General features: G+C 52.8%; 1 protein-coding gene across 2 annotated transcripts in view; it reads left to right on the plus strand.

Moving 5' to 3' along the window:
• Positions 1-24,166, plus strand: part of Loxl2 (lysyl oxidase like 2) — an 83,959-nt gene that overhangs the window by 50,421 nt on the left and 9,372 nt on the right. Inside the window, exons 5-10 of one of the 2 annotated variants that reach the window (XM_047549408.1) lie at positions 1,863-2,085; positions 5,234-5,438; positions 12,062-12,213; positions 16,407-16,574; positions 19,586-19,748; positions 22,471-22,714. In XM_047549408.1, the coding sequence (XP_047405364.1) occupies positions 1,863-2,085; positions 5,234-5,438; positions 12,062-12,213; positions 16,407-16,574; positions 19,586-19,748; positions 22,471-22,714 (1,155 nt within the window). The remainder of the gene's footprint in view (positions 1-1,862; positions 2,086-5,233; positions 5,439-12,061; positions 12,214-16,406; positions 16,575-19,585; positions 19,749-22,470; positions 22,715-24,166) is intronic. The other variant, XM_047549409.1, reaches the window with a different exon arrangement.

The raw sequence follows: 24,166 nt of genomic DNA on the forward strand, positions 1-24,166 counted from the left end.
CGTGACAGCACAGGACCAGCAGGGCCGGGACCACACTTCGGGCCCCCCCAGGGTCAGCCCGCCCAGAGAGGCTCCTCTGTTGGACAGCTAGCTGACAATGATGCCGTCTGACTTTCCGTAGCATCTTACTACCTTCTTCCAAGGAGGCTGAAGCACACAGGCTCCAAAGAGCTGGATAGCACGAGAGGACAGGGTGCTTCTCACCCTCCTCTTTTCTAATCCCACTATCCCTCAAGTCCCAGTTCCAAGCTGCTCTTCCATGAAGTCACCCTCATCTCTCCAGCCACAGGGATCCCTCCTTCTTTTATCTCATCTGGGCTTTTTCCCCTTTAGCCATACATTTTTTATTTATTTATTGCACAAACACTTCCTATGCTCCACATACTGTTTTAAGAGCTTTATAAATTTTAATTAATTGAACTGAAAAAATGCTGTGGTTTTACTGTCCCCTCTAGAATGCCTGTTGATATTGAATTGCCATTGGAACAGTTTTAAGAACGGGAGCCTTTAAGAGGTGACTTGTAGCTGGGCATGGTGTTACACACCTGTAATCCCAGCAAAGCAGGAGGCTGAGACAGGAGGATTGTAAGTTCAAAGCCAACCTCAGCAACTTAGTGAGACCTGACTCAAAATAAAGAATGAAAAAGGTCTGGGGATGTGGCTCAGTGGCTAAGTGCCCCTGGGTTCAATCCCTGAATACCAAAAAAAAAAAAAAAAAAAAAAAAAATTGACTCATTTCTGAGGACTCTGTGCTTCTGAATGGATTAATGCCACTATACTATGGGACTGGGTTGGTTATCATGAGATTGGGTTTGTTTTAAAAGCAAGTGTGACCCAGTTTCCTCTCTCTCTCTTGTGTGTGCCTGCTTGTCCTACCATAGGGTGACACAAGGCCCTCCCTATGCAGGCACCGTGCTCCTAGACTTCTCAGTCTCTAGAACCATGAGCCAAACAAACTACTGTTGTTTATAAATTATCCACTCTGTGATATTCTGTTATAGTAGCAGAAAATGGGCTAGTACACATAACAGTCTTTGAAGTACATATTTACGCCACTTCTGCTTTGAACATGAGGAAACTGAGTCATAGTTACCTATTAACCTAGTTATTACTTATTGCTTGGTTACTATTTTGGAGAAAAAAATCACATTGTCTTACCTTAATCCATATTCTTCCAAAACAACAACAACAACAAACCCCAAAAAAAAGAAAAAGGAACAATTTGCATGTGTAGGAAATACAGGCTAAGACATTTCCTAGGACATGGTGTGGTGATGACCTCCACCTCATTGATTGCCTGGGTAAGGATTTGATAAGAGGAAGATAGTTTTATTACCATTATTAAGAAAATTGTGCCTTTGATGCCACAGGTGGGGTCATTTTAAGACCGTTCTCACTGGATTTACACATTTAATCTTGCCCATCGTTGGGAGAGAGTTTAGCTGTCAACTTGTACCGACAAAGAGAAATAAAGCTGGGGAATGACAATAGCTTGTGCTGAAATTGTCTGAAGAGTCACGGAGGACAGTCACTGAGGGGGTGTCCTGGGGTCAGGGACCTCACCTCTCTAGAGACCTTTTTGCATTTGGTGAGGACAGGCTTTGGCATTATTATTTCAGTACCCAGAGTTAGTCCTTGCTTTCCTAGAATGGCGGCTGAGGATGGTAGGCCCTGTGCACCCTCTGGGTCCGGTCCCCGGAATGTCTAGCATAAACCTGCGCTCAGGGGGTGCTTGCAGAGTGCGTTGAACAGGACACAGGACCCCATCCTGGAGGCAGGCTGTGTTCTGGAAGCAGCGACCGCGTCCACCTTGTTCTGCTTCAGAACAGATCCGGGGTGAATGCCCTCTCTCCCCGCTGCAGAATGTTCGCCTCTCGGAGGAAGCAGCGCTATTGGCGGTTCTCCATGAACTGCACCGGCACGGAGACCCACATCTCCAGCTGCAAGCTGGGCCCCCACGTGTCTCGGGACCCTGTGAAGAACATCTCCTGTGAGAATGGACAGCCAGCTGTGGTCAGTTGTGTGCCTGGCCAGGTCTTCAGCCCTGATGGGCCTTCAAGATTCCGGAAAGCCTACAAACCAGAGGTGAGCAGGGAGGTGGAGGTGTGGCCACTTGGCACCTGGAAGGGTTACAAGGTGGTCAGAAAGTAGCAGGAACATCCAGAAGAGAGTGAGGAGAGCTGGCCCCAGCTGAGACCACCACTATGGCTGCCTCACTGGGGACAAGAGTCCCCTGCAGGGAGGGCAAATCGCTGGGTGAGGAGAGTGCCTTACCGTCAGCCGTCACAGGCTCCTGGTGCAGAAGCAGATGACACGGGTGGTCAGAGGAGGACCTTGTGCTCCTGCACAGTTCCCAAAGGAGAAAAGCAACTGGGACTGTAGGAAATGAGGTGCAACCCCCAAAAGCATGTGCCATCGCCTTCAATATTTTTAAACATGGTTTGGCAATTGACAAATACCTGCCTTACTGCATCTAAGTCATCCTCCCGTTAGTCACGTTATAGTGACATGAGGTGGGACCTTGATGTGCACGGGACATGTATGGATGTCAGAGAGAGACAGTGAACGGCAGGGGAGGTGGGCGTAGAGTGTATCCCATACGTGACATCCATGTCCCCACATCAGCTAGCACCTCCATTGAGAACGACGAGTGAATGGCCCCAACCATGGTGGGCTTGACCCCTCCTCTGAAAAAGAGAAGGTGCCCTGATCTGTCTTCCCTCCATGACCGCGAGGGACACTTCACTCTTCTTTTCTCGTACATCCACCAAATGGTCTCTGCAATGTTTCTGTTCTGGAAACTGCTAATATGGGGTAGTGGGGCAAGAAAGCATCCAGGAAGAGAAGAGGGAGGGGCAGGCAAGAGGTTGACCACTGATCAGGGCTGTATCCCTGCCCATCCAACCCAGGTACTTAGTCATCCCGGCAGCCTGGTGTATTCTGTGTTCACTGTGGTTAAACCCGGGGTACAGGGGTGGAGGGAGTTGGAGGGCAGCCCTGTGCCAGCCGGGTGCGGTGGAGGGCGGTCTGGGGGAGCGGCAGCTGCCCCTCCCCTCTCTTAGGTCTCCTCTTCACTCACTGCCTCCTGTCCCCTCTGTCCCTCTCCTGGGCTTCCCCTCCCCTTGCCCCTCCCTGCTGCACCTGCAGACCTGCTCCTGGGAAGGGTTTTCATCCCACAGAGGAATGAAATCAGGGTGAGAGTCAGAAGCCACATGGGGTGCCTCTCCCAGGTTGGGGAGGTGTTTGGACATAAGAGGAGGCTTAGCTGAAAGGGGTGAAGTGCAGGCTGTGAGCCCAGCCCTTAGCCCAGGGTGTGGGGACTGTTTGGAGTGACTTCTTCCCTCAGGGGCTTCAGAGTGCACAGACATGACCACACCACCAGACGTGCTCACAGCCAGGGGACATGGGCCCTCCTGGACAACCCTGTTTCCCAGCCCTCCACAAACCAGCCCCCTGCACGCCCCACCCTCCCCTGCCGCGTGGTCTGATGGCCACGTCCTTTCCCCTGGCCTGAGCCAGAGCCTGTGAGCTCTCCTTGTGTGTCATCCAGAGTACCAGATCCTACTGTTTTGGAATTCCTCTGCTGTGTGGTTTATAGCAGAAGAATCAAGTTCATACCAAACCAATGGAAAAAAAAAAAAAAAAGAAGAAGAAGAAGAAAGAAAGAAACAGGACACTTACATCACATTTTCCTTGGTTTCCAGCTTCCCTGCAGGGCCAGCTGACTCTCTGCCTGGCCACTGCTGGGCTGGGGCTGGGTTATTTGACACTCTGCCTCCATGGAGCTGGGGCCAGGTTGGTGGGCTCCGTGGGAGGAGCCCCTTGACATTTATTTAGCTATATAGCATGAGACTGGGGTAGGGGAAGGGGAGATCACAGTAATACAGAAAACAGTAGTTGCATTGATGATGTCCCATTTTTCTGAAGTGAGAATAAAAGTTCCTAAAGCTACTGAGCATTTTGCCCTCGCCCCATCCCCTCCCCTTTTTCTCTCTCTCTAGTGCCTGGATCAGAGCATTCCCGGGGTCTGAATTCCTCAGCACCCCATCCTGCCAGACTAGCCCTGAGACACCACCACTGGGGGAGAGAGAGTGGCAGGTGTGGAGGAATAGGCTGTCATGTGATGCTTTGACCCTCCAGGTGGCCAGGGGGTGACTGTTTGAAATGCACCCCTCCAACCCAGCCTGCCTTGTGCTGTGGGTGGGTGGGTTGAAGGGAGTCCTGGCTAAGGACAGCATGGGTCAGTGTAGAAGGACTGTGGTCTATCTGACTGGAATGGCTGTGTTGTCACCCAGTGACACAGAGCCTCGCAGATTTGTGAGCCTCCCCCAGCACATGTGCCCATGCAGAAGTGCCAGTAGGTGAGCGTGCACACATGTGCATGCACAAACAGGCACACGTGCAGAAACTGGTGCAAAGCAGAACTTGTGGACGGATGGAATCCCGTGGTTTCCATCCTATGGGACGTGACCCATTAGCTTCAGGATGCTGGTACAAGTCCAAAACCCCAGGAGGGGACGAAGGCTTCCAGGCCATCAGTGAGCACCAGGGGCGTTTAAACTGCAGTGCCCGCTCCTCTGCATGCCAGGGGAGGACTGTAGCTTCTGCAGTCAGGCTGCTTTGGACTTGGACTGGAATCCCGGAGCAGCTGGACAGATGTTACTCCCCATCCCTGCGGCATCTGTGCTGTGAGTCACGGCATGATTAGGCCTGGCTCTCTTGGTGAAACCCCCTTTCTAGCTCCCAGTCTTCCCCTTCCTCTATTTGCTCCTTCTTTCCTCTCATGGGTGTGCACAGCAGAATCTCCACAGGGCGGCTTCCCTGCAGGCCTGGGCCCTAGTGCTCCGTTGTAAACTAGTGGGATTATGAATCCGCAGATTTGGGGGGTAGGAGCTTCTCTCTATAGCTCTCACACAGGAGGTTCTGCAGCCACGGGATGGAGGAGTGTGTGATGGTGGGGTCCTGGAGCCAAGCCTAGGGTGGGGTGGCGATCTCATGAGGGTCCTCAGTGAGATCCCCAGTGGTCTGGGACAGATGGTCTGCTGGAGGGTTGCAGCGAAAGCTGGGCTGAGCTGCCGCTGCCGCATGAGCCCCACCCAACCTCCCCACCCAAACACATCAGGCACAGTTTCAGCTCCTAGGCTGGGGACCTGGCCCAGCAGAGGGGAAGGGAGGGGAGGGGAGCGGGCAGTGACCACCCACAGGCCGAACGCGCATCGGCTTCTGCACTCAGCAGGACGGTGTGTCTCTCCAGCAACCCCTGGTGCGGCTGCGAGGTGGTGCCCAGGTCGGGGAGGGCCGAGTGGAGGTGCTCAAGAACGGAGAATGGGGGACCGTCTGTGACGACAAGTGGGACCTGGTGTCGGCCAGCGTGGTCTGCAGAGAGCTGGGCTTCGGGACTGCCAAAGAGGCCGTCACTGGCTCCCGGCTCGGGCAAGGTAAGGTATGGGCCAGCTGTTGGTGGGGCCTCTCTTCACAGAAAAACATGTCCCTGCGAGCTTGGCCCCTGCTGGGAGCCGTGACCTCATCCAGCCCTTGTGCTGTGTTCCTCCACCAGCAGCTGCTGCTCCATTAGAGAATCCCAAACTTCTCCCCAGACAGTCGGGGTTGGAGAACACGGAATCCCCATTTCATGGGTTTGGAAGCTGAGGCCTGGAGAAGGGAGTCAGTCCTCAGAACAAAACAACAGTAGCAGCCAGAGAACACTCTGACCTCGGTCTCCTGACTCCTGACTCCTGACCCTGGGCTCTCTGCTGCCCCATCAAAAGAAAGACAGGATTCTTGGACCTTCCTCCAGGAAAGGGTCTCAGGCCATAGGCCATGCAGTACACAAATGAACCCACTGTCACCTTACTTTTCCACCCTGCTAGCTCTACAGTGTCCCCTGACAGCTGAGAGAGTGACCAGGATGCCCTTCTCTGACCTCATGAGACACTAATGAGAAAGGGCCTGGTTTTTATTAAGTGTCCTAAACAAATTTTTTCATGTGAGCAAAGAACGTATGTAAGAAAGCTTTTAAGGGGGCTGTCTGTTGAGATGGCAGGACAGGTTAGGGCCTCATGAAGATGGCTCATGCTTGCCCTGGTCCTTCCGAAGGAGGAGTCTTTGCCCCAGACCGACCACAACCCTGTGAGTGCACGGCCCTCCCCAGGAGAACTGTTTGGGTGAGGAAAGTCATGGTCAGTCATTTCCTGGGATCATTCCAGCATTGGCTAGCCAGGGCGGCTGGGCTGCTCTGGCTGGGAGGACGTGGGGAGGAAGGGGCTTGGGCTATGGACGAGGCGTGGGGAGTCCTGCACGGTGGGGAGAGGATGTTCACATAATGTCAGATGAGGGGCCATCACCCCACAGGAAGGCATGTGGTGAGGTCATTGACGGCAGCCTGGAGGAGTAATAGTCCCCCTCACCCAGGGCCTGAACACCATATCCAGTGGTTCCCTGTATGAGACTCCAGAGTCCTGGGTTGAACTTCCCCTCCAACTCCGTCAAAGCTCTCCCACTTCTAGCAGTCGAGTTCATCTGTTTGTGGCCATTGTTGATTCTTTCTGTAGGATACAGTGCCCTAGCTACCATGGGACAGCTCTTAAATGGAGGCTCCTGTGGACTAGTGACAGTCTTGGGGTCACAGCAGTGCTCGAAAGGACTCCAGGTCCTCCAGTCCTTCAGATGAGGAATTTGAGGCTCAGGAGAACAAGTCTGACAGAGGTCACCGCAATAGCTGATGGCAGAGAAAGACTGAAACCCGTCTTTTCAGGCTCAGATTTGGCCCCTTTTATCCCCAACAAGCCCAGTTCCAGTCACATTTGGAACTCCTCTCTACTCTGCTCTCCAATCCATGCTGGCAAGCTGGCTGCGCGTTGAAGGTTGAAGACCTGGGGTTGATGTTAGCAAGACACCGTGCAACCTGGTGGCCTCCATCATTCCATTTGACAAGCAGTCCTCCTCCCTGGTCCCAGAGAACTCTTCAGGGTCCCCTTGACTCCTAAATATTCTCACAGACCTCTCTACCTGTGGACCCACATGAGGGTTTGTCCTCTCCCAAGGCCTGCAGGACAAGGGCCACTCATTCTGAGGAATAAACAAGTTCCCAGTGACATGAACATTCCATTCACCATGGGCGGGTGCTGGTGACATAATGGTTTCACTGCCCGGAGCTGCCAAAGGTTTCTGAGGCCTGGTGATCTCTAGGAAAAAGAGGCCCTGGGCATTTTCACTGCTGGCCTTGAGAAAGCCAGTGGGTGACTCATCATCTCCTGCCACGTTGGGTGGGCAACTCCAGAAGGCAGAAAGGGAAAAGTACCACATTCAGTGTCACAGAGCAGGCAGGGTCAGTCCTTTGGTCCTGGCCCTGACGAACCAAGTGACCACACCCACACCCAGGGTAGCGAAAGGGCAGTGGCTCAGAGCTGAGCAATCTTGATTCTCATCCTGGCTCAGCTACCTCCTTGCCCCATGACCTTGAGGAACCTTCTGGGCCTGGGATTCTTCCCTGTAAGGCAAGGTGGCTGGATGGATGGTGTCTGAGGCTCTGTCTGGTTCCAGCCTCACAGGATGGATGTTGGGTCATGAAGGGCTGTCCTTGGTATTCAGAACCCTGCATAGCGGGTCTCCAGTTGTCTGTTGACACAGTCACCTCCCCGCAAGACTGAGGATTATGCAAGGACTGTGCCTGTGTCTTTTATCTCCGTGTCCTTAGAGTCTGTGCCCAGCACATAGTGCTCCCAAGATGGTCATGTGACAAAGAATGAATGAGCAGATGAATGAACCTGTTCCACTACAATAAGAAGAGTCATCTGAACAGACACCTGGTGACCTTCCATTACTCTAGACCGACACTGTCCAATAGAAACATAACGCAAGCCACATGTGTAATTTTGAATTTTCTAATAGCCACATGAAGTTAGTGAAACTAACTTTAATATTTCCTTTAACTCTGCATATCCAAAATATTATGATTTCAACATGTAATCAATATAAATGCTATTAATAAGACTGCTTACATTTTTAATACTAGTCCTTGAAATCAGGATATAATTCACACTGACAGCCTGTCTCAGTTTGTACTGGCTACATTTTCAGTGCTCAGCAGCCACACGTGGCTGCTGTCTGCTCTTTTGGCAGGGCCATGCTAGAGAAGTGGCTTTAAAACCCTTCTGATCACAGTAAGACATTTACAAAACTGAAGCAGAAGTTTTGTGAAACAGGCTTTACCTTGACAATAGGCAGAGCACCGTAAGTCCTATTCTTTTGTATTGTTAGCAGGGCACTATTTTCTAAAATCTGATTGTTGCCTGCTTAGTTGTCCGTTTGACCGCTTAATGGCCTGGACCTACAGAGTCCGTGGCATTGATCCAGGAGGTCATCTGTGGCTCCTCCAAACCTGTGGTTACCCAGGCCAGGTCTATAGTGGAGGATGGGCAGAGCCGGGGTGGAGGTGGGAGGGCGCTATGAAGAGAGGGCTTTAGAGAGCAATCCAGAACCCAGAGACAGGTAAAAGCTGGGGATCAGGGATGCTGAATGTCAAGCTCAGATCAGCAAAGGGAACCCCGGGGCCCACAGTTACCCAGGCACACGAGAGCAGAACCCCAGTGTGCACAGCCTTTCAGCACCATCCCCCACAGTGTCCCACCATCACAGAACAGGAGGGTCAGGGAAGAAGGCAGGACACACTGGGTCTCCCATCTCTGGGTTCTGCCTCTGATATGCCAGAGGGTGGCCCTTGGCACATGCTTCCAGGGACGTGTCCCTTGATATCTGGGAGAGTAACACACATTTGCACAGAAATTAAGTCAGGAGACAGACCGATTGTTAGATAGGCCTCGAGTTAAACGGTCTCCTGACTAGGCCCACGCTGTGATCTAACAACACCAACCATCATTTGAAGGCCATTTGACAGGATCCTGGAGTGGAGAATTCATTTATCCCACCAACATTTTTAGTTATGGTTTCTGCTCTTAAAGAGCTGGTATCAAGTGGGAGAAATAAGAAATAATCTCAAAGATAACTTATACTAGCAAATATTTGATGACATATAAGAAATGATACTGATCACAATGCCTGCCATTTCCCGAGTCTCTAGGAACTCAAAGGACTTAGTCTCCCCCATTCCTCACAACCTCAGGCCTACACAATCAGTATTATCGTTGCCCTTCCACAGATGAGAACAGCTCAGGATCCATGGCTCCCCGGCCTTCCGTCCTGAGATTAGATTCAGCCAGGGGCCAGCTCCCCAACCAATTGCCTCCTAAGCCAAAGGTATAAAGGCTGCAGCAGCTTAGATGAACTTGAGGTCTTATCAAGCTATGCCAGGGATGGGGGCGGATCTGAAGTGTCACTTGAAGTCTTCCTCTGAGGTAGGCAGAAAGGAGAAAGCCCTCCAGGAGCAAGAGAGGGCTGGAGCATCCCAAGGGAAGATGGGGCACTTAAACCAGATCTGCTGAGCTCCTTTCCACCCTAGGTTCCCCTCCTGGTTCTCCTGAAAGGGCTTCAGAAACTTAGCGAGAACAGGCTGTGTGGCTACCATCTGGTTTGAATCCTGGATCCCCCACTAGGTCAGTTACTTCATATTTGCTACTCAGATTCTTCATTTTGAGGGACAGATATAATGATGAAATGTTTGTAAGCGGTGTGTTTAGGACGGGATCCATCCAACAGAGTGAGCGCTCAATAAAGATCATCTGTCGTCAAATCCCCACCACCAGCCTCAAGGTTGTCAGAAAGCCGCTGCTGTGACCCACGAGCTGTGGCCCTTGCTTGCTTCAAGGGCTCTGTTTAGGATCTGTACTGTGTCCTTCCTTTGCACTCTTGAGTCCTTGGGTACTTGCAACCATTGTCTCTCAAGGGTTTATAAATTTATAAAATTCCAGGGAATTGGAAGCATCATCACTTATGGATTTCCAGGGAAATGGGAACTTGGCTCTTGACTCCTGGAGGAGTGGATCCCAGAAATCAGTTTGTGGCCTCGGCATGCTTAGTTAAACCCTGGCTGTCTCAGAGCCCCCGGTAGGGTCGCCTGTTGTTCTCACCGTTTTTATTCTTGACCTCACTGTGTCACCAGTCTTTGTAACTCCTGCCTCCCCAAGGACCGGGAGCTCTCAGCACGGAGGTCCGCCTTACCCCTCCTTGAATCTCCAACACCTAGCCTGACGGCTGATGGGCATCAGGTGCTCAGTGAGGCCAACCGCATCTGCAGAGACCCTAGGGAGCATTTGCTGTACGCCAGGCACTGGTTGGGAACTTACAAAGGGAAAGCCAGGGTCCCTGCCCTTGTGGGTCCTTGGTCCAGCAGGTAAGACAGAGGTTCGGTAAAGCAGAGTGCTGAGTGCGGGAATCCAAAGCAGACGTGGCTGATGTGGGGGTCGGAATGGCTTCTCTAGGGAAGTGAAGGATGCGCAGGAGTCAGCTGGTGAGCCGTGGGAGGGAGAGCGGTCCAGGCAGAGGGAGTGCTCAGCTCCATGGAGGAGCCATGAGACCCAGCCCAGGTGAGGACAGCAGGAGGGCTGGAGCACAAGAGCAAAGCCAGATCACACAGGACCTCGGAGGCCACTTGAGGTCTGTGAATTCTGTGCACGTCTCCCCAGGTGCATTAAGAAGCCAGCCAGGCATTTTCAGGTGGGAGTGACATGATGCAACATGCATTTAAAGCTCTTGGGGGCTCTTCTGTGGCAAATAGGTTGAAACAAGCCAGCAGGAAGGAGACTTGCAGGCCATCATGTCTCTGCATATGGAAGATTATAGGGTTACCGTGTCATAGTGATGGAAATGGGGAAAAAAAAAAAAAGCATCCAGATTTTGAAGAGTGAGCAGAACATGATTGATGGGTTGTCAGGGATGCAGGAGGAGGAGGAGGTCCAATAGAAGACTTGGGATTCCAGCAAAAACAGCTTGGTGGTTGGAGGTACCATTTTCTGGAACAGGAAGGGCTGGTAGAGAAGTAGGCAGAGGAAGATCCCAGAGGGAACGAAACCAGGAGACTCTTCCCAGGAGTTTGCCCCAGTGGGGAGGAGCATGCCAGGCCTGAGGGAGGCGAGGGGTCACAGGAGAGCCTCAGGAAGACAGGAGGTTTGAGGGCACGTTAGAGCACTGAGGGAAGGACCCGCGTGACGAGCTAGCAGCAGAGCAGGGTCCAAGGACATGGGGTCTGTGAAGCCCAGAGCACCTGCAAAGAGCTGCACCTGCTGCTGCCTAATGGCCTTGGCAGAGGGGTGTCTCCTCTGTGAGCAGAAGGGAACTGGAGAGTGGTCCAGAGAGGGTGGGGAATTCTCTCCCCAGCTGGGAAGCCTCACTATTGTCATCCCAGTGGCACCAAGATCCCCACGTTGTCACTAAGGATCACTTGCTGGATGTGTCCTCTCTGCCCCTCCAGTTCCACTCCCCACTCTTGCCCAGGGTCCCAAGTGCCCCAGAAGCATGGTTGGTCAACTGACCGGAACTAGAGAAGAGAGGACAGCAGGTGGGGTGTTTATTTCCCCTCAGGACTCCCATGGGTGCTGTGTCCCTCCACCAAGGAGGACAGCACTTATCAGGTGGCTTCTTCTCCTCACCCTCAGGGGTGCACCTGAGCTCCCATGTTATCAGTCCCCCAGTACTGGACCTTCCTTTGGGATTTCTACACTCCATCCTTACCTTCATTTAAAAACTCCCTTTTTCTAAGCAAACACCAAATTTCTAACTCAAACACCACCTGTTTCCTGCAAGAACCCTAAATGACATGGCAACAGTCAAGCCTTAGGATTCTTAAATGCCTGGAATACTGAAGTGGGGAAGGAAACTTAGATATCTTCTAGTCCAACTCCTTTATCTGTGTGAGAAACCCTGTGTGGTTTGGCCAAGATCACACCTCAGCTTAGTAAAGAACTTTATTTGCTCTGATGATGGAAGGGAATCCCAAGAAAATCACAATGTTCTTTCCAGGGAGAAGCTGGGTCTCTGAGCTGACTAAGAGGCGATTGGGAGAGTCTTAAGGATAGGAGAGATAGGTTCTCATCGTCCGGGGCTTTCTCTCCAGTGCCAGAGGTTTCCTTCCAAAGCCTTCATGGTCCATGTTTCCCTTCCTCACCAGGGATGGGGCCCATCCACCTGAACGAGGTCCAGTGCACGGGGACTGAGAAGTCCATCATAGAGTGCAAACTCAACACCGAGGCCCAGGGCTGCAACCACGAGGAGGACGCCGGCGTGAGGTGTAACATCCCCATCATGGGCTTTCAGAAGAAGGTAGGAGACTGGATGCCTGAGGGGACTATCCTACCAAGGCCCCAGAAAGGACAGACTAGGTGGCCTCTCTGGGAAAGATTCTCCAGAGTGTATGAGGGGAACTCAGAAAGGGCTCAGGCTCTGCTGCTATTGCTATGAATGTCAATGTCACTTAGCATTTGTAAACATGCCAAATGAGAAAACATGCACAAGTACCACTTCCTTAGTGGCAGATGCCTGGCTACCCCTGCAGGCCATACTCTGCTATGGGGCTGGACCTGCAGTGTGATGGTAACTCGGTCCTTCCTGCAGGGCGCTCGGTCTGTAGCACCTGTGACTCTTCCACAGCCCTTTCCAAGGACCCTGAGGACAGCAGGTCTACAAGCCACACAGATGTGAGCATAGCCCACAGTCCAGTCCAGACAATATCGGTAACCAGAGGGAAAGAAAAGGGAATGGACATTGAAGCAGGGACACAGCAACGCCCACCCGCCCCTTCTTGATGTGTGGCCTCTGAAACCTGCACCGAGTCTCCTGCCCTGGGTGGCCTTGCCCACTGAGTAGCCCACAAGATGAATTCCTCCTTGCCTTCCACGGGTCCATCCGATCCTGTGAAAAGGCCCAGGGACTCCTGCGCACTGCTCTTTGCTACGCCTTGAGTTTGGTCACGTGCTGGGCATCTGGTACAAGGCTGGCCCACTGGAATTGCTTCTCAAGTGTTAGTTACACAATGAGAAATGCAGATACACTCGGGAGCAGCATGGCTCCCCAGCCGGCCCCCACTTGGAGGGCCATTCTTGCCGTCGGCACTCGCACACCCGAGGTGCTGCTGAACCAGTCAGCGTGACACGTCTCTTGCAGTTCACCCGGTGGGGCCCTGCGCAGCCCACAGCACTTGGCTGAGCTGTGTCTAGTTCACTTGTGGGTGAGCGGGAGTGAGCCTGCCATCTGAGCTGCCCAGCAGCATTCCCAGGGAGCCCTAATCGACCCACAAAAGGTGACGAGCCACGCGTCCTGGTGTGCTCCGGCACTCTTGTGACAGGTTGGAGTCGGGTGGAGTGAAAGTGAAGTTTTCAGAACCACCATATAAGGTCATGGCCACAGACGTGCCAGCTCCTCACGCCAGCAGCCCTCACCTTCCAGGGGCCCAGGGCAATGCATGATCCTGGTGGGCTCGAGCCTGGGTGTGGGAGGGCTCACGCCTGCATCTGTGGGTTCTGTCCCGAAGGTCATTCCTGTGGAAGACGTGCCTACCTACGGGCAGCACCATTTGTCATACTGTGGCAGCTGACTAGGCTCTGCATGGCCAGGCGCAGGGCTCCACAGGGCGTCCACGGCCACACGGAGCAGAATCAGTCAAGACTCCTGAGCTTTATCTGTCTGCTGCTGTAGCAGAAGACCTCAGTCTGAAACAACACAAATGTTTTCTCACAGTCTGGTGGCTGGAGTCCACATCAAGCCGTTGGCGGGGTGGTTTCTCTGAGACCGCTGTCCTGGGGCTTGCAGATGGTCCCTTCCACCCATGTCCTCACTTGGCCTTTCCTCTGTGCCTACACCTACGTACCTGGTGTCTCTTTGTCTTATAAGGACACTTATAGTCAGATTGGATTAGGGTCTGCCCCCACGATCTCATGTGACCTTAACTACCTCCTGAAAGGACCCATCTCCAAGTATAGTCACGTGGAGGGGGGGTGTCAAAGCGTCAACGTAATATATAGGAGGGGACCCAGTTCAGTGCTTAATAATCACCCATAGTTGATTCCTTAATTCATCTAAAGCTTTGGGTTCCGCCGTGAAAGGAGGAAGTGGGAGAGATGACTCCTAGGTCCCCTTCCCTTCCAGCCCCATTGAGTAGCCACGGGGAAGGGCTGCTGACTTGGCCAGGCGGTCTTGTCTTCCAGCCTCGGCAGTCTTGATGTTCTCCCTGCTGGGAGAGAGGCGCTACAGTGGAGGCTCTGCGCGTGGCAGGCGGGCTTCCTGAGCCCGCTGACCCACCTGGTGGTGCCCTTCTCCACCTGCAGCTCCCCCCAGCTGAGGGCCTGGCCCTTGTGCCTGGGAGTTGGGATGTCCCCACTTCCTTAACTATTAACACCTGGGTTGTGTTTCCTCACCTCCTGCCCCACCACCTCCAAAAACCGGAGTGGGACTGACTGGCCACAACCTCATCAAAACATGGTGCAACCTGGGGCTGCTTTGTCCTCCCTCTTCATGCTCAGAGAAATCCAGCTGCCTGCACTTCCCGCCCTCCTTTAACCCCTGTACTGCCAACACCAAGGCCCAAAGGAGCAGGGAAGGGAGGTGCCTGGCAGTTGAGACTTTGAGAGGCTTGGCCTTCCTGGTCGCCTCACTGAATGGTGGTAGAAAGGTGCAGACCAGAGGCTTCTGGCTGTCCCTGAGGCCTCCTAGGGATACTGCCACTGGCGAGGTCAGCCCACCTTCAGCTGGCAAGCCCAGGAGTCACCAGATGCTGGCCTGTGAGGTGGGACCCTGGGAATGGCTAGCCATGCTCCATGCCGAGTTAATACCATGACCAACCACTCTTATGCTTCTAAGAAAAGAGAAAAACCCCACCCCAGTGTATAAACCACCTGGATCCTTCCAGAGCAGTCAAAGCTGCTCCCTGTCACAGATGTGGTGCCAGGTCTGGTCAGTCTTGGAGCGGCTTTGGAAAGTGCCATCGGTGACCATGTGATTTCCTTGCCCCAGAGTCAATGTGGAAGCCACGTTCTTTGGCCAGAGCCTCTGAAACTTCACTAGGTTTTAGAATCCAGGGTGGGGACACTGCCACTTAGGGGAAGGCCAGGAAAGCAGCTGTGATCAAGGGGGTAACCCTCTGACGCCTCCCAAAGACAGTCTAAGAGACAGTAGTCTTCACTGGGTACTGACGTGGGAGCACACCACCCTCCGGAAGCAGCAAAAGTGAACAGGTTCTCCAGGCCCCTTGTCCTCACCTCCTACTACCTGAGGTGACAAAGGGAAGCCAGTTTTTATGAGGCAGTGGCAGGGGAAGGAGCCATCTGCCCCAGAGGCAGTCAGGAAGGCAGGACACAGTCTATGGGGAATTGAAAAACAAAAACCCAATGGAAAGTCAATTTGCGTTTCATCATCCCTGTGGGCTGCCATGCTAAACATGGGAGCTAGGCTCGTCTACTGGAGGGTCCACACCCATGCCCTTCACCATGCCCTGGCTGCCAGGGGTGGAGGCAGGAGCCGGGCACCAGGCCCAGGGGAAGGGGAGGCTCCCCCAGGCCCCACTGCAGGCTCCTGAAGTTCAGGGCTTGGTTTTGCAGAGAACTTGTCCCAAGGTCTAGGCACAGTGAGGCCTGTAGTCTCTATCACAGGCCCCCGAGTCTCCCTGTCAGGACACAGAGCCTTACCTGGCCCACAGCCAGGGCCAAGCCAGGAGGCTGGAGGCTGAAGGCCAGGGGAGTAGGGAGGGAGGAGTCAAGGTAGCAGCCACTGAGAGGACACCAGAGACAGATAGGGGACACAGGGACAAGCACCCTAAGCCCCAGGGATTAGTCCAGACCCCGGGCCACCATGAACAGTGAATGCTTCAGAATGCCTAGGCCAGCCTCCAAAGCCTGACCTCCTCCTGGGAGACCAACCTGGTCCCCAGTTCCAGTTCATTGCTGCCTGCCTTTGGACGGAAGCAGCCTTGGACAAGGGCTCTGGCCATCAGTGGATGGAATTGGGGTCGTTGACAGGTGCTTAGCTTATCTGAGACTCCGCTTTCCCATAGCACTACTGCATCCGGGGGTTGTGGAAGGGCTGAAGGCTCCTGTCCTAAAGGACTTGCACAGGGAGAGACGTGGTGCGACCTCTTAAAAGTCTGTAAGTGTCCCATCCAAACCCAGTGCCACTGGGTGGGTGACTGGATCTAGCACCATCCGTTTCATCTCTCGGGGGTGCTGACATTACCAGCAGAGTTCTGTGTGCAGGAGCCCAGGTTGCTGTGATGCCACCACCCAGGAAGCTCTCAAGGATGCTGCTATTTTGGGTGGGGAGGGGGTTGTTTGCAGGGCTGATGGTCAAACCCAGGGCCTCGCACGTGCTAGGCAAGTGCTTCACCGCTGAGCCACACCCCTAGCCCAGCCAGAGGCTGCTGCCGAATCTGGACATGGCCCAGGCAGGACCCCTTGGCTTGGGGAAGTTGGGGCTTAAGGGGACGCTCCTTTCTGTCCTGGTGACCACACCTTCCTTGCCGTCCACAGCTGCGCCTCAACGGGGGCCGCAATCCCTATGAGGGCCGAGTGGAGGTGCTGACAGAGAGAAATGGGTCCCTGGTGTGGGGGACAGTGTGTGGCGAGAACTGGGGCATCGTGGAGGCCATGGTGGTCTGCCGGCAGCTGGGCCTGGGGTTCGCCAGCAACGCTTTCCAGGTGAGAAGCCCGGGCCTCAGGCCCTGCCCCACCCTCCGCCCAGCCTGACCTTCCCCATCGTCCACCAGCATCCTCTTCCAGGAGCCTTCCTGGCCACGCCCTGCCCCTGCAGGCAGGAGACCTTGTCCAGCTCCAGCTCTGTCCCCTATACCTCTGAGCCTGGGCAGGTGTCTCCCTGCCTCTGGCCTGTTTCCAGTGCAAAACAAGGGACTGGACTTTGCTGTCTGAAGCCCACTCTGTTTCTGCACTGGATTGTCCCTGGGCTGGGGCTGAGCCTTGGTGTCCTGATTTGCCTTTTGCAGAGAAAAGCAATTCAGTTCTTTGGAACCTGGTGACCACTGACCCCAAAGCTATACCCCAAACAGCTTACGTTCCCTTAGAAGCCCCCTCTGGCTAGAGCCTTTCCTGACTGTCCGTGCCTCACACATCCTGCCCTGAGACACTAGTAAAGTTGTGTCCAGTGCCCTTGTCTTGTCAGCTGTCCCTTCTTCCCAGGTCCCCTTCTGCAAAGACAGGGCGACTCAGCTGAGCCTCTGAGCTCTGGCCCGGCATTCCCACTCTCCCACCCTGTCATAAGGCAGCGCAGGACCATGATGCTCTGGCTCTTCTGACTCCATCCCACCAGCAGCATCATGACTGTGTGGGACAAAGCGGCCACTCTCTGTGCCTGTTTTCCTCCCTGTGACATGGAAAGAATCATTCCAAGCCCTCAGTATCCTGGTGCTGAACACTTCCATTCAGCAGGAAGATGCTTTGAGACCCACCTCGCGTGTTAACCTGCGCTCAGCTCCTGGTCCCAAGCTGCCCTGCTGGGGCCTAAGAAAGGCGTTTCACGGGAGTGGAGCGGGGAGCCCCGAGGGAAGCGAAGGAACTCTATGGAGCCTGTCTTCCCCAGGCTGGCTGCACCCAGGTCATCCCAGGGAGGTGCTGAGTCCTGAACACGGGCTTCCCTGTGGCTCTTTGTTTCAGCCTCCAGGAGGGACAGGCCAGTAACCCAGGGGCCCACACCCTCAGGGTTCAGCTGCCCTGGGCAACGCGGTGTTTCTGCTAACACCGTTTATGACCAGCTGGGCTCACTCTGGTTCTCCAGGGAGAGTGGAAAAACAGCGCCACGTTTCAACAGAGCCCTGTCCAGCTGTTTTTGTTCTCTGTCAGCTCAGGCCTAAGACACCTGGGCCTCAGCAGTGGTCACAAAACGGGCCTGGACCTAACATCGGTCCCAAATCTGCCGTCAGTTGCAATCCCCATCTCTGCTTGAGACTCACATTTTTTAAAATTTTATTTTATTTGTTCTTTTTAGATATACATGACAGTAGCATATTATACATACATGGGGAATGACTTATTCTAATTAGGAACCTATTCTTGTGACTGTACCCGATGCAGAGTTATCCTGGTGGTATATTCAAATACAAGGATAGGGAGACCCATTTTTTCATCTGGAGAATAAGGAGGGTGTTGGTCAGGTTCTTTAGAGAAATACAACCAATAGGGCATATGAATGTATGATGATCCCATCCCTCAGCATCTGTGGAGGATGGGTTCCAGCACCCCTCCCAGATACCAAAGCCCAAGGATGCTCTAGCCCCTTATGTAAAATGGCATCTTATTTGCATATAACCTACACACATCCTCCTGTTTACTGTAAATAATACCTAATGTGATGTGAATGCTATGTCAATAGTTGTGATATTGTATTGTTTAGGGAATACTAGCAAGAAAAAAATATATATATGTTCAGTACACATACAATTAAAACACTTTTTTCTACCTGTGGAGGTTGAATCCCTGGATGCAGAACACATGGACACAGAGGGTTAAGACTATATATGCAAAAGGCGGGAGGTGTTGAGATTTTTAAGAAATTGACTGCAAGTCCAAATTCTGCAGGGCAGGCCCAGGGAAGAGTTGATGGAGCTCAAGTCCAAAAGCATTCTGCAGGCAGAATTCCCTGTTCCTGGAGGGACCTCAGTCTTTTTTTTCTCTTAAGACCTTCAACTGATGGGATGAGGCCCATCCACATTATGGAGGGTACTGTGCTATGCAAGTCAACTTATTTAAATATTAGTCTCATCTAAAAACTGTATCACAGAAACATCTAGAATAGTGTTTGACCAAGTATCTTGGTAGCTTGTAAGTCAACACATACAATTAACCCTAGAGACTTCAGGAACAGGGGCTGGGGAGATAGCTCAGTCGGTAGAGTGCTTGCTTTATAAGCACAAGGCCCTGGGTTTGATCCCCAGCACCCCACCCCCCAAATAGCAACCGAGACCTCAGGAACATAAACCTGGATCCTCATCCCAGCTCTGCACCTAACTCTACTCCCCCTGATTATCACTTTTCTCCACTGGAAATTTCTCTGAAGTGAGATAGTATATTCAAACAATGTTTTGGAACCCCAAAGATTGAAGGGGCACAATAAATCTCAGTGTCACAAACATGGGGGCTCCTCAGTCTCTGTGAAGAACCACCCTATTAAGTGCTTTCCCCAGAATTAAATCCAGAAGTTAGACTTTATGAGATTTCTAACTAATGATTGACATATGCAAATGGTTTCTTCTCTCCTGCAAATCCATTTGATTGGTTGGGTCTTCCCGGAGCACTGTGTTAAGCAGGATTCTGAAATCACATTCAGGCTTAGAGGAGAGAATGTTTCTGTTGATTAGCAATGTCTGCCGTGGCTCAGGACAGGAAGAGGACAGCTTCACTTGCAGGTGCCTGTCCTTCCTGACCTGTAATACTGAGCAACCGTTTGACCTCGACCACTGCTCTACCTTCCCAAGGGGCAGAATGGCGGAATCCAAGTGGTAGGTTCAGGGAGACCTGGCTTCTCAGTCATTCTGCCACCACCTAACTGCCTGGCTGGGGTGAGTGACTCCCTGCCCCTCAGCCAACTCCAGCTGAAAAATAGGATCGAAAAGCCATGGGATTTTTGTGAGGCTGTCAGTGGATGGAATATGAGTGACAGGTCAAGGTGACAAACTGGCCCTTTCTTTCGATTCATGCAGGAGACCTGGTACTGGCACGGGAACGTCTACACCAACAAAGTGGTCATGAGTGGAGTGAAGTGCTCGGGAACAGAGCTGTCCCTGGCGCACTGCCGCCACGACGAGGATGTGGTCTGCCCCCAGGGTGGGGTGCAGTACGGGGCCGGAGTCGCCTGCTCAGAAAGTGAGCGCTTGGGGGGTCGCCTCCCCCCTTCACCACCCTGCCAGGCTGAGGGAAGGAGGACGGCACTTGGTTAAGTGAGAAGAGCTGGGGCGAGAGATGAGCAACCCCAGGCCCAGGTCAGGGAGCTTGCTGGTGATGCAGGGGCAAGAAAGCGGCAGGCAGTCTTAGGAGTCAGGGGCGGGGCTTGGGTTCAAGTCACGGGGCCACTGTTGACTATTTCAGTGAGCAAGGGCAAAGTGTGTGACCACGGGCTCCTTTCTCATGCCAGTTAAATGAGGAAGATGACATGTTCCTTGGAGGCTAGGAAAGCAGGTGTAGCCACAACAGGACTCCGCACAGACATCTGCTTCCCTCCTCCCGCCTGCTCTGTACATCACTTCCTGTTTTAAGACCCTGGAGAGCTGGGCGTGGTGTCGCATGCCTGTAATCCCACTGGCTGGAGAGGCTGAGGTGGGAGGATCTCGAGTTCAAAGCCAGCCTCAGCAATTAGTGGGGCCCTAAGCAACTCATTGAGACCCTGTCTCTAAGTAAAATACAAAAAAGGGCTGGGGATGTGGCTCAGTGGTCAACTGCCCCTGAGTTTAATCCCCTGGACCAAAGAAAAAGGACCCTGGAGGCAATTTAGCTGCCTGGTTACACTTTGGGAGTTCTAGAGAGATGGACATTTAAGGAGAAGCCCAGCCAGGATTTGCAATGGCCCAGCTCACAAAGGCTTCTTCCATGCTGAGAGAGGACCAGCAGGACAGCCTCGTGGGTGACTGTCCTCCTGACCCCAAACCTGGCCCTCCCTGTGTGACCTGGTGAGCCTCGCTGAGCCACCTCTGTTGCAAGGCCTGTTAACTGACCAGAGAACTCGGAGCAGGCCCTGTCCTGTTCGCGGACCTTGGCAGACTGCACTGCCGGGACGTACACTTGCGGCTGTCCCTGCAGATTGGGGATCAAATGCGATGATGCGTATGTTCAAGTGCTTAGTGAACAATGATCACTGTCCTTTAACCATCTCCGAGGACGAGGGTTGTTTTAGTCAGCCTTTTCACCACTGTGACCAAAAGACAAGAAAAATTCTAGAGGAGGAAAAGTTCATGGGCGCTCATGGTTCCCGGGGTCTCACTCCGCAGACTGCAGGCTCCATTCCCTGGGGCTCAAGGCAAAATAGAACATCATGGCGGAAGAGTGCGGTAGAGGACATAGCACCAGGAAGCAGAAAGAGGCTGCTCCTCTCACCAAGGACAGAATATACGTCCTAAAGCCACTCCCCAGGGCCCTACCTCCTCCACCCACGCCCTGCCTGCCTACAGTCACCACCCAAACAATCCCTATCGAGTAGACTAATGCACTGATTGGGTTAAGAACTCTCACAACCCCATCATTTCACCTCTAAACTTTCATGCATTGTCTCACACGTGAGCTTTTGGGGGTCACCTCACATCTAAACCATAAAAAGGAATGTGAGTAAACTGAACTCTGTCAGCACCTCCCAGCCCCTACAAAGCAGGACTTGCAGCCGCTGATTGCAGTTCCTCTAGGCAGCTCATCAGCTATCACATCCAGTCAGAGAGAAGGGATAGGAGGTCACCCCCTTACCTGCCCAAGCACAGCAGAACAGCCACACCCCTGCCAGGGCTTTCTCTTTATCTACCATATTATTTATATTTGCCATGTTCCATCCTTTCCAAAAGGAAATTAAATAAATTAAACTCAAGATAGCACAAGATAAAAACAGGTAGAAGGAAGCCAGGTACTGGCACAAATGGAGCTTGGAGAGAGGTTAATTAAAATTTTGTACCATAGAGTTCTATACACTTACCCCGAGTAGGTCATTAATTTTGCAGTGAGCTTCCTAGCAGCCAAAGGAAAGAGGGGAAACCTCCTCATTAATATAACTTACAGTGCCCATGAGATGGAAGAAAATTTCTGAGTCAAGAGAAGTTCACTATTCTGGATTCTGAGATGCAAGGGGATTTCTCTGTATGGGGATTGAGAGTTGAGAGATGAATAATACCTCAACATCCTTATGGCAGAAGTGAGTTGTAGAGGGCCACTACCAAGACTGCTCCTCAGCAGAGGCTGAACACATTACTCTGAGTGTTTCTCCAAGGAGGGGACAGTAGCCATGTGGTCCAGGAACATAGCTCTCAGCTGGTTTGGCTAAATGCATGTTAGAGTAGATTAGGGAAAGGAAGTTTCAAACCACCAACATACTTATCTAAAAATATGAGATAGGGCTATGAATTAAATATTATGTAGCCATGAAGCAAATGTCATAATGGATTTTTATCCACAGTTAAAATGTATTTTGAGGGGTACGGTATTAGCAGACCATAAATCTACATCGATATCACACGTAGTAGAAAGTACATCATTCCCAGAGAATCAGACCAGGGCAGGTGGCAGTGTTCTCTCGCCCCATTGTTATTGTTGTTCTTTCTTCTTCTTATGAAAAGTTTGGAGCCACTTGGAAAATAGAGGGAATAACATAAGGAGCCCTCCTGTGCCCACTGACCACATTCAACACCTGTCAGACTGCCCACCTGCCCTGATAAGCCAAGAGGTGTCCAGAGGACGCCCAGCAAAGAGAAAGAGTAACTGGGGGTCACGTTCAGCAAGAAGGGTGACCTTGAGGAGCCCTTGAGCCAGTTCCAGGAGGTGACTGTGGCAGGGACAGAGCAGAGACCAGAAGTGAATCCTGGTCCTCGCCCTTGACCACCATGTCTGCCCCCAGCTGCCCCTGACCTGGTCCTCAATGCCGAGATGGTCCAGCAGACAGCCTATCTGGAGGACCGGCCCATGTTCATGCTGCAGTGCGCCATGGAGGAGAACTGCCTCTCGGCCTCGGCCGCCCAAACCAACCCCACCACGGGCTACCGCCGCCTTCTGCGCTTCTCCTCCCAGATCCACAACAACGGCCAGTCCGACTTCCGCCCCAAGAACGGTCGCCATGCATGGATCTGGCACGACTGCCACAGGTAGGCCCTCCCTCCCATCATCACTCACCTGCCCCACCCTGACGTCCTGCAGGACCCGGATGGGGGATCCAGAATGGCCCGGGTCACCTAGACGGGGAAGGGTCCCCCAGGCTGCTCTTCTGTGTTCACAGAAGCTGCTCTCCACTCCCAGCCCCCCGCCCACCTCCCCCTCCCTGAGTCCCTCTTTCCTGTCCCCAGCTCTTCTACCACTAGGCAACAAGTGGCTGGATTACCACGCTGCTTCCACGGACCTTCCGCGGATGGGCTTCACACACATATGCACAGTAGGAACTACACACAACACTTTAGGGTTCTGCAATTGCCAGATGCCAAGTTCACGTAGAAATGTATTTTACAGCTGATGCATGTTCTAAATGTCTTGAGGAAGACAGTGGGTATGGAAAGAGAATCCGGCCCAGGAGTCAGGAGCCCTGCTCCCCCGCCAGCTCTCCAGCCAGTTGCATGAGGTTAGGCCACTAGGCCACATCACCTGGGATCTCTGGCATCCTTTCCAGCTTGCCAGTCTGTTGATATGATCCCAGTGCTATAAATCCTGGGCTGGAACCAAAGAACAAAGTGAAATTCTAGAGCCAGTGCTAGCTGGGGCCACCAGAAGCCACCCGATTCACCCTCCTGCCTTTCCTTCTTTTTTTCCTTTGTCCTTCTTTTTTTCCTTTCCTTTTCTTTTTTTCCCCCTTGACTCTTAATCTAATCAAGATCCACTGTGCCTGCTTGGTCACATTGTGTGCTCAGACTTGAGCTGGGCAGATTAGGAAGACAGAAGTCGGCACAGTTGGAAAGGAAGGGAGGAGGCCTCTGTCATTCACAGGACAGGAATTCCCCGGGGGTCTTCAGACTTCCTCCAGTAAGTCCCCTTCTCTGCGCTCAGGTACCCCACCTAGAAAACAAAGCCTTTGCACTGGTCCCTGCCTCTCAAAGCGAAGCGCCTCTGCCAGTGTATCTGCCGTCACCTGAGGGTCCGAATGCCAGGGTGCTCTGCAGACTATGAATGCGAACCTGAGTTTTAACAGGACTCCCAGGCGACTGCACGCCAGAGCCAGGAACCCTGGTCTAGGTGACCTCCAGGCTTCCTTGGTGCTCTGTAATGCTGTCATCACAAGACAGAAGCACTCAAGAGTATTGGCCCTTCTAAGTGCCAGGCTCTTGAATCCGTGTCATCCTAGGTAAGGCATGGAGGCTCCGTGTCGGGTAACCTGACCAAGATAACACAGGGAGTTGCTGGGCAGGGTCCCTGCCTGGGCCCACCTGATTCCAGAGCAGCCACTCTTCCCGTTGTCTCTGCCGTGTCTTCAACAGAAACTTATCTTTAACTTCACAAGTGTGGCCTAGTCACGTTCAAGTCAGTGTGGGGATAGAGTGGTTCAACCTATGTCAAAAGAAAGGACTATGATGGCATTTGGGGGCACCGATTTTCCTTTACGATGACTGTCT

Source organism: Sciurus carolinensis, chromosome 4, assembly GCF_902686445.1.
Source record: "Sciurus carolinensis chromosome 4, mSciCar1.2, whole genome shotgun sequence".
Classification (NCBI taxonomy): Eukaryota; Metazoa; Chordata; class Mammalia; order Rodentia; family Sciuridae; genus Sciurus; species Sciurus carolinensis.